This window comes from Cetorhinus maximus, chromosome 5, assembly GCF_964194155.1.
Source record: "Cetorhinus maximus chromosome 5, sCetMax3.hap1.1, whole genome shotgun sequence".
Lineage (NCBI taxonomy): Eukaryota > Metazoa > Chordata > Chondrichthyes > Lamniformes > Cetorhinidae > Cetorhinus > Cetorhinus maximus.
In genome coordinates this window covers 129,260,166-129,270,732 of record NC_135883.1, presented here as the reverse complement: position 1 = coordinate 129,270,732, position 10,567 = coordinate 129,260,166, and the positions used below count along the sequence as shown (strand labels likewise).

The following is a 10,567-nucleotide window of genomic DNA, read 5'->3' as shown; positions in this document are numbered from 1 at the left end:
ATTTAACATCAGTAAGGGTAAGGTGTAATATTTTGGTAAAAAGATGGAAGCAGTAATTATACTTGAAATGGAAGTAGACTGGATGCTGTTGAATAGCAGAGGGATTTGAGGGGCCAGGTTCAAAGAACATTAAAGGCAGCACCTCAAGTTTATTAAAAAAAACTAATAGAATTCTAGGAGAGAGTTAATGTTTTGAGTCCGTATGATCTTCAGAGCTCTGAAGAAGAGCCATACAGACTTGAAACGTTAACTCTGTTTTTCTCTCCTCAGATGCTGTTGGACCTGCTGAGTTTTATCCAGCATTTCTGTTTTTGTTCCCGATTTCCAGCATCTGCAGTATTTTGCTTTTATAATAGAATTCTAGGTTTTATCTCAAGAGATACAAAATCCAAGAGGTAATGATAATCCTACAGAAAACATTAATAAGACCTCAGCAACAGAACTCTGTGCAGTTTTGGACTCCATGCTAGAGGAAGGATATTGTGGCTTTAGGGAGGATACAACACAGACTCACAGGATGCTCCAGTTATGAAGAAGTATAAATATGAAGATAACTTGAAAAACTGTTCTTTTCATGAAAACATTAAGGGGCAATTTGATAGAATTTTGTTTAGAATTATAAAAGGATGAGGCAGAATGGATAGAAGCAGATTGTCTTTCAGTAGTTGGGGAGTCTAAAATGAGGGGCCACAGGTGCACAATTGGATGTAAGAGGTTTAAAATAGTGAGCATGAGAAAATTATTTTCATAGCTTACTATAAGGCTATGGAATTCAATTCCAGGGTTAGTGGCTGTGGCAAAAATAATGCAAACTATGTTAACAAGGGCAGGGAGTGCATGGAAACACCATCATCTCCGAGTTCCCTCATGCACCATCCTGACTTGACCATACATCACTATTCCTTCTGTCATGCCCAGTAAAGGCATGTCATATTCATAACTTTATACATGGACTCTGCTTGTATGGAAGCTTCTGGAACTGTTGTTTATTTATTTAAAATGGACACAGAAGAAATATTAAGATGGCAGATAAGGGGTCAGGTGACCATTGCTTATTCAACAAAAACCATCAAGCTTCCAGAGAGTTATAATTGAATCACCCGAGGTAGGAGATCTCCCCCTGGAATGGAGTATCCAGACAGCACCCCTCTGTGGAACTGTGTGACATTGCGTTAATTCAGGGTGAGTGAAAATAAACAACCTTCTTTATTTTAAACTCACAAAAAGCTTGCTGCTGAATCCTTTAATTGGAATACACACTCCAAGCATAAGAAGAAACACACCTTCCATATAAAACATGTTGATTACGGGCAGTAGGAGAGCACATACATTCTGCTTGTGACGCTTCTTTCTTGCTGGGTCAAAATTCTGCAACTCCCCACGAAACAGCAATGCAGAAGCACATTCGCCGCATAACAAGTAGCTGTTCAAGACGGTCCACCACCACTGCGTCAAGGGCAGGCAAGGATGGCTAATAAATTCCTTACTAGAGATGCTGACATCCCAAGAATAAATAAGAAAAACATCCAAAATAGATTGGATAAGCATGCAAAGGTAAAGAGGATAAAGGGATATGGGAACAGGGCAATTAAATATTATTAGGACCACTTGCTCACATGGAGCGAAACTGCCAATAAGGAGAGGTTGGGCAAATGGCTGATTTGCATATTGTAGGTTTTCTGCTATATGGATATCAAAAGCTATTTATTTATTATAAAAGCGGTTCATTAGTCAGGCCATCTATTAAAAGTGAACAAAAGATCACAAAAGTTATGTTTCTTCTCTACAAAACTGGGGAAGATTTGCCCTATTTGATATTTTTGAGAATAGTAAACTTAGCTAGAAAGAACACATTTATGATTTCACTACAAATAGCCAGCAATTAGAATCTTCTGTCATATACCTATCCATCAATCCTCATGTGTCACATTATTTACACAAAATCTAGCCTTAGTATTTCACCTTTTTTGTCAGACTTTGACTGAAATGCTGGTGACAACACTGGTAGATTTAAATCTGTTGGTTTCTGAGGTGCCCTAAGCTGAATGCAGTCCCTTCTGAATATGTTGCTGGTGAGAGAGGCTTGTGTTTTTTCCTTCGATTGACGCAAGCTCTTCACTATCAAAGTCTGCTGGCGAGAAGGTGGTAAAAGGGCATGTCTCCCACCATTGACCAAAAAAGGTGACGACCCATTTATTCCATGGCGAGGTGTTCTAACCCAGCTGATTTTCTTACTGAGGTTATCTTTGAAAACACTTGGCTTTAGTTTTGGCAATGGGGAAAGCTGAGGTGTGTCAATTAACACAAAATTGCGCCCATCTTTCTCCTGATACCTCCAATTTGCTGCTGCTGATTGGTCTTCCATTGCTTGAAGAAGATCTTTAAATTTAGTTTCATGCTGGGCTGCTGGACTTTTGTAGTGTCCTTTGCTCTCTAGCAAAGATCTGGGTGTTTTTTTACCAAGACTGCCTGTTGTTGATTTGAGATTCCCTTCAATCTGCTGTTGACTTATTGGTTGCAAATGACCATCCTGTTTTTGTTCTTGATGGCCTTGTTTTTTAGCACCATGGGTGACTTCTGACTTGCCTTGAAATTCTGAACTTGCTTGGTCAGATATCCCTCTAGATGAAGACTTGGGAGGTCCAAGATGCACCAGTTCCCTATTGGCAAATTTAGAAACTGCAAATGATACAGAATTATTTTTATATCATGTTAATGGTTAACTAAATCAAATTATAGAATTTAATTTTCAGCTCAATAATATGGTTTGTTGTGCATACAGCATTTAACATTGCAAATCTGAAACTCAGCCATCGATTATCCTTGTTCCAGGCTCTGGCTTATTGATAACTACAGGTTAAAAAAAGCAAAGGTAATATTTTCTCACCGAAGCAAAATTACTAATCATAACTAGCATTAATTTAACCAAGTAAATCCTTTTGATCCTTAATAGTAGCCTTTAAAATTCCAAAAAATAAATAACTAAAACATGCTTGATTACAATTAGGGCCGTCAATGATTTAAAAAAGTAATCATGATTAATCTCTTGTATGAAGATCTTAATCTCATTTGATCTCAAGTATAATTGATATTTAATTGATGTAATTATATCCATCTCAATCAAATTTGTTTTATTACTGCCATTAATACTCACCTTACGAACTGAACTGTAAATTGTGAAAAGTACTTCTGTGATCCTGGGACTGGGAAAAGTCGGGGCTGATCCCGACAGCTGTCCCGCAGCAATTTAATGCTGGGAGCAGCATTATTTGCTTTAAGGTGGGTCTTCTGCCCCTATCGCAGGAAGAAGTCTTGTCTTGAAGAGCTGCCGACCAATCTGATGGTCAACAGCTCTGTAGTCCCAGCAGTGCAAGTGGAAGCACTGGTCACGGCTGGGACTACAGCAGGCCCACCATGGCAAGGAGCCTATGCAGGTCTGGGACAGGGGGTCTTGGTGAGGGGTTGGGGGTGGTGAGGGTGGTAGGGGGGCAGTTTAGGATGCTGGCGGGGGAAGGGTTAAAGGGTTAATTATCTTTGGGGGATGTGTTCCTTCCTCAGGGGGTCCACAAAGGAAGCCCCTCCCCACCTTGCACGACATCAACCTGCACAGACCTAGCTTTCAGGCTTCCCGTATGGTGTGAGTCTCCTTCTGCAGCAGTTAACGTAACAGCACTGGTGGGATGAGGCCCTTAAGGGCCTCAATAGGCCTAAGGGGGATAGGCTACCCAGTAGCTCCCCTGCCCCTGTAAAACTTCAGACACGTTACAGGCAGAAGTGTAGGTAGCTGGATGGCCACCTGCTGGATTTTATGTGCACCTTGGTCCCACTTGCAAGTGTAAAACCCAGCCCATTATGTCACATACATACATACATATATACACATTATATGTATATAAAAAACACATCTGTTTACTCTATTTGTGTTCTATGTATCACATTATACATATATCACTATACTTTTACTTCATATTATAAAATTAATTGTGGAAATGTAACTATCCAGTTCATTAGACTAGTCTCACTAAGCAAAACCCATTATACTAATTTTAAATACACTGACAGATCATTCATGCCTGTGGAAAAAGCCACTCTGAAGTTATGCTCCCACTGATTGCGTCTTCCTAACTTGTATCATCAGTAATTAATTTAAATGATCAAGTCAGTTAATACTTGTGCAATATTCAATGACATTGGCTTTGGTTAAGTGGAATACCTCAAACTTAAATGTTACTAAAACTTCCATCTCCTTTGAGAACGAAACAATGCTCGTTATGAACAAAATTCCATTTATACCTTCTGGGAAGCAGTAGTCCTGATTTTCTGGAGAAATCGCAATCTCTTCTTCTTTAACAACCTCTTTCATTGCAGGGGTGTAAGTGTGCGGCTGGTCCCTTGTCTCTGAGTTCCTTCCATTCTCCTGGTGTGTCTGTTCAGCAGCTTGCTTATTGCCTTGTGATGCTGATGGGAGGTTTTGGTCTGGAGTTCTTGCTTCTGCCTGTTTGCTTTGCTTTATTATTGCATTATCTCTCTATGAATTAAAAAAAAAATCATGTAGCATTTGTATGAAACACTTTGTAGGTTCTTACCGGAAAGAACATTTAACCAACTAAAAGTTTGAAGCATTCTTAGTTCTACTAAGATTATGATTATTTTGTTTGCTACTACCTGAGTGCCCTACCTGGGGGCCTTCACCTGTTTCACTAGCAATTGCAACCACTGCATTTTAACATCGACATGCTCTTGCCTGCAACTTACTGCTGTCCAGAAACCATTCAGTAACAGCACAGATTTTCAGAGTTTATGAACACCTTGAGTTGGATTTTACGCTCCTCTGTAGGTGGCTTTGAAGGCAGGGGATGGGGTAGGGCTCGTAAAATCAGTGACCTACCCACCCATCCCTGACCTGCCTGAAATTTTATGGGGGTGGGGGAGGTTGCAGGTAGCCTGTTCTTCCTGGAGTCTGTTGAAGCCCTTAAGTGGCCAATTCATGAACACTTAAGGACCTCATCTAGCCATCACTGGTATTTTACCCACGGTGGGAGGAGGCCTATGCCATGTTGGAAGCCTGGCTGCTTTAGTTGTTAGCTGCACGGGCTGCTGTTGGACAAGGTGGGGAGGGATCTCTTTTGGGGACCCTCTGGGCCCATTGGAGGCACTCCCCACACCAGGTCATCATCCCCTTTATCCCTCACCCCAGCTTCTTGAACCCAGTTCCCTACTATCCTCACACCCCCTAGCTAAGGTCCACGACCCTGGACTCATCTGGGCTCCTTGGCATGGTGGGACTGCCTGTAGTCCCACTAGTGGCCACTGCTCCTGGCTGGCACTGCTGGGACCACAGAGCTGTAGGCCATCTGATTGGCTAACGGCTCTCTAAGGCAGGGGTTCCTCCTGGGATGGGGTGGAAGTCTCATCTTACAGCAATTAATGCTGCTCCCAGCAGGCTCCCCCTGCCCTCCCACCATTTTAGCCGGCGGGGGTTGGGGGGGTGCCAGCACCACGGTGCCCTGTGAAATTCAGCCTTCACATTAAGAAATGTCTTTGCTCCTTAAATAGGCATAGGGACTGACCAGAAATCCAATTGAATGGGCTGCCATTCACCATGTGGACAGTCCGCTAATAAAATGTAAACAAGGTCTGACCATCAAAATGATGCAAGCCTTAGACTGATGGCATTGGGAAATTGCCTCACCTAACATCTCCTTGAACATTGACCCTGACATTTCAGCCAGCTCTTTTCCAGTTTAAAAAGTCAAAAGTTTCTCCAGTCTTTCCTCATAGCACTGATCCTGTTAATTGAGATCAGCTTTGTGGCTCTTTGCTGTGTTTGACTATCTTGTTGCTTGGCAGCCAGAATTGGCTGCCATATTTAAAATCCAAACAGAGCATAATACAGTTTGTTTATTACCTTCCGTCAACACCTGACATGTTTTAATGCTGTGACAATGTAGTTTAACATCCTATTAACTTTGATGATTGTTCTTAGTTGGATGTATTTAGTGTGTAGTCTACTAATCTTCCTCAGTCCCTTTCAGCTTTATCCTTAGTTATAAATACCATACACAGGAACGCAGGAACTGAAATAAACCATTCAACCATTAAGCCTGGTTTGACATTTAATTAAATCATGGCTGATTTGTAATTCCATTCATAGAATTTGAGTCATCTATTTTTCTTTCCCAGGTGCAGCACCTTTCAATTGTCTGCATCTGTCATTGATCTGCCCATTATAAATATTTTTTCCAACTCATTTTTTTGTTCTTGTTCTAGCCTCCAATTTCACTGGCCCATCTAGTCTGGGACCATCTGCAAATTTGACCACTTTGCACCGAGTATCTGAATTTCATATCGTTAGAAGCATTAATGGTCCCAGTACTGAGCTCTAAGGTGCCCTAGTCAATACTTCATCCCACTCCATCAAAACTCCTTTCGGCCATTTAATAATTCATTTGCAGATTTAACCTGAATCGCTATTGAATTGTCAAGGTAGCCCAGATTATAAAGCTTCTAAAGTCCACCTGGGTTGTCACCAGCACAAAGCTGAGGAGGTTGCTCAGACAATAGGATCTTGCCCTTCTGAATCCATGCTAACTACTCTTAACTAGGCTATTGCTATACAGATAATTCCCAAGTTTACTAACTGTTGGTTTTGTTACTTTATATGAAATGGAAGCAAGACTGCTAGGTCTAAGTTGCATATTCCTGCTTTGTCATTCTATTTAAATGTGGGTAGAGCATTAACCTGGTACCAATCATCTGATGTCTCCTCAGTGTTCATTAACTACAGCATAACATTGTCAGTGTCTCACAAATCTCCCTAGTCTCTCCTGGTACTCTGGGATAAATGTTATTTATCTCTGGAGATTTATTTGTTTTGAGCCTGTTTAATCTATCTAGGACCTTCCTCTCATTTATAGTGAAGCCATTAAAGATACCTTGGGAGAGGGGAGAAATGAGGAGAATTCCGAGGGGATTCTCCTACTCACCTGTCTTAACTTCAATGGAAGACCTGTGGAAACCCCAGAAAAAATGTATAACCTGAAGGATGTAAAGTTTCGGCCTAAGGAGTCATGGGTGAGAAGTAGAAAAATAATAAAATACTTCCAAATTCTTAGGCCTGTTAGGGTTATCATTATTCTATTGTTTGTATACCTTCATCGATAAAATTACCTTTTAGACATTTACTGGATATGGTTTTACTGGATATCATGGTCAACAAATGGCAGAGCCAACTTTCACAGCAGATGACATATCATTTGTTGTATGTTCAGTAGATCTTACGAAGTGGTTCTGAGTCTTAAATGGTTGAACATTAAGCGTTTATTGATAACACATAACTATGTACATATACACAGGGCATAGCCCAAGCTATGAGCTAATTCCATGCTTGCTTCCACACAGGTCTTTGTCCAGCCCACAAGTGATTCTAGTCCCAGGTCATGTATCTTTTTGCATCACACTATGGGTGGCACTGTTTCCCAATCCCACATTAACCCTTGCTATGCAAGATACCCTCATACTACATAATTGACCTTACAGGCAATTACATTAGAGATTCTTGTCTCAAGTTATGACTGTAAGAATCCAAAATGAAATGAGTTCAAGCAACATCATCCTAGTTCTCAGTGGGCACTCACCCACAGCACCAAAGCATCCATAATTCAAAATTACTTGGTTGGTTTATTTTCTGAGAACACAATGAGAGCTGACTTGGGAATTGGAAGATCAATGCTGTATTAGTAATGGTGCTTTTCATAGGTCATGGCTAAGGAAGCTTCAGAGCTTTTCTTTATGAGTATAATTTTAATCCCTATTGCCTGGTTCTGCAGGGTAAATGGACAGTTAAAACTGCTGTAGCTACTTACCTATCTTGGAGACACTAAGGGTTGATGGTTCTCGATTTTAACCTGCTGAACTGGGCGAGGGTCCCTGCCCAAAGTTGGCCAACTACTTTTTTAGATAGGCACGTTGGGTCCCAATGATGTCATTGGGATGCGGCTGCTGTTTTATTTTGGCAACCTATTTGGGAGGATGCAGTAAGTTCCCAAAAGACCTATCCAGTTAATAAAGGATTGGAGCTAGAAGAGACCCAAAAAGCTTCTGTTTTTTTGAAACTGTCCTTGGTGGGCCAGTAGAAATGCCCACTCCCATTCCTGATCAGAAGGACCTCGGGGATGACCCCAACAACTGATCCTTCCCCTACCTGGTCTTGGCAGACAGCTTCCTGGTCATGTAATTTTCTGTCACTTCCTACTGACATCCAGGCCTGAGTAGGTGGTGAGATTTGAAGGAGGTCCTGGAGATAACACACCATAGGACTTATTTCTAAATCTTATCGTTACACATCCGTCCCAAAACTAGCCGTGTTAAAACTGGGTTACACCTGCTTGGTGCTGACCCCGAGGTTGGGATTTTCCGTGCCCACTGGTGTTGGGCGTGTTTGGTGGAGTGAGCGGACAGAGAAGGCCAAAAATCGGTTTCACGACGTCGTGAAACCAGTTTGTGATCGCCTGCTCAGCCTGTCGATGATGGGCCACGTTCCCCACCATTGGATGCTAAAGAACCTCATTGTAATACCTCTGCATATCATCATAAGTTCAGACCGCCAGACTCATCCCACCCACCCGCCCTCACATCGTCCGGCCACATTGGCAGGAAAACACGCCGGTGCAAACCATGTCTTGACAACTGTGACGTGTAAAAGTCGGGATTTAACGCCAGGGCCTTGCTCACATCGCAGACATCTGAGGAGCAGAAGATGCTGGAGCATCTTCTCAGCAACAGGATCCTGGAGGAGTGTTCATGGCATGCTGGGTGGATTCTCATGGACATGGCTCTGCTGTGAAGCAGCACACAGAGGTTGGAAAGTCACCGTTGATGCTCACAATGCATGTTGGTCGAGGAGGTGGGAAAGGAAGGTCTAGGGTCGACTGGGAGAGGAACAGGAGTCAAGGGGGTGAGGTTGGGGGGGGGTGGATTGAAGCTGTCCATGGGGTGAGGTTGGGAGGGGAGAATGAAGGTGTCAGGGGATGAGGTTGGTAGGTAGGGAGTACGGGGTTGGGGGGGGTGGTAACAGAGGAGAAGATGGCAAATGGGGAGATTGGTGTAAGAGTGGGTGGTGGTAGGTGTAAAGGAAGAAGTTCGGAGGGGGGAATGAGTGCGGAGAGGAGGAGTGCAGGGGGAGGAAGGAGTGCAGAGAAGTGGGGGGAATATGAGGGGAGGATGGAGTGCGGAGAGGGGAGAAATTAAGGGTGGAGGAAGGAGTAGGGAAGGGGGTAGGAGAGGAGAAGGGGTTCCAGCGGGAGAAAGGGTCTGGAGGGGCGGAGGGGGTTCCGGGGAGGAAGGGTTCAAGAGGGGGAGATTTCCAGGTGAATGTGCAAGGGAGGAGTCTGATGGGTCCATGACTGCCTACTAGGGAGCGAACTGAGGGTGGGTGTGGTATGGAGGAAGGTTGAGAAGGACCGAGGGCAGAGTGAGGCGGTAGGGTGGGAGGGTGAGGATTCGACACTAGTGTTTAAAGGGATGATGAAGGTGGTTGGTGGGTACTCAGAGGTAGACACAGACCCTGGGGTGGGAAAGGGGAGGTGGGGGAGGTGAATGAGAATGGGGGTGGGATTTTTGGCAAGGAAGGGAACATGCACATTCCATTCACCAGGACATCCCCAAAGGTAAAAGGTTGTGACTGGTGGGTCATGGAGGGGAGGGGGAAGATGACGCTGGAGGGTCAACTGTTATGGGGGAAAGGGAATGGGTGACTGGGGGAGGGTAAAGGATAGGGGTGTGAAAATAAAACCGAATTAGCACCATGCTGTCCAAATCGAAAGTGAAATGACAGACATGGTGGGCGAGATCAAGTGCTGCATGAGAGTGTGATCATTGGGTGTGCGGAGATGCACATCAACTCAGATGGACAACTGAAAGTGAACCCCAGCAGGCAGCATTCAAAATGCTCAGGACATTGAGGTATGATACATGAGGGATCCACATGCATTAGAGAGTGCTTCTGCTGCGGGCTTCCAACAGCTCTGCGTGATGTTCCCATGCCTTCCGCTCACTCTCCAGGATGAGTTGGAAGGCCAAATCTAGAGGTTCATCATTTGAGTTGTACCTCACAGATGCCTGATCCCCAGCAGTCCTCCGAATGCCAGGGAGCTTGCATGAATCTGCCTGTTGCTGCTGCAGACATGTGTATCCAGATTGTGAACCTGAGACTTCTCTACATCTAGGCCCCATCAAGGTGTGTGTCTCTGTGCTGGTGCAGGGTGTGGGTAAGCTCTGTGACGGATCTCCTTGGCTGTTTATTTCCAGCTCTTCAATGGAGGAGGTGTCCTCTTGGCTGAAGGTGAGGACATGGCTGCAGCTGAGGGACTGGCTGGCTGAGGGTGTTGGTCACTTAGCAAAGCTCCCTGTGAGCTGAAGTAGAGATGATTAGAGTTTGGCAGCAGTGTCAAAAGCAGGAGAGAGAGCAGTCACATTTGCATTGAGAGAGGGATGATCTGGTACAGGATCCTCACGTGAGTGTTCGCTGCCGACCTCACCAGTCAGCGAGATGGCACACTTCTCAAAG

The 10,567-nt window shown here is 43.9% G+C and overlaps 1 protein-coding gene across 1 annotated transcript in view; it reads right to left on the bottom strand.

The window, feature by feature from the left end:
- Positions 1-1,933: 1,933 nt before the first annotated feature.
- LOC144681135 (hormonally up-regulated neu tumor-associated kinase) overlaps positions 1,934-10,567 on the bottom strand; it is a 70,216-nt gene continuing 61,582 nt past the window's right edge. Inside the window, exons 8-9 of the mRNA XM_078542863.1 lie at positions 4,294-4,528; positions 1,934-2,679 (exon numbers count right to left, since the gene is read on the bottom strand). Coding sequence (XP_078398989.1) covers positions 1,934-2,679; positions 4,294-4,528 — 981 coding nt within the window. The remainder of the gene's footprint in view (positions 2,680-4,293; positions 4,529-10,567) is intronic.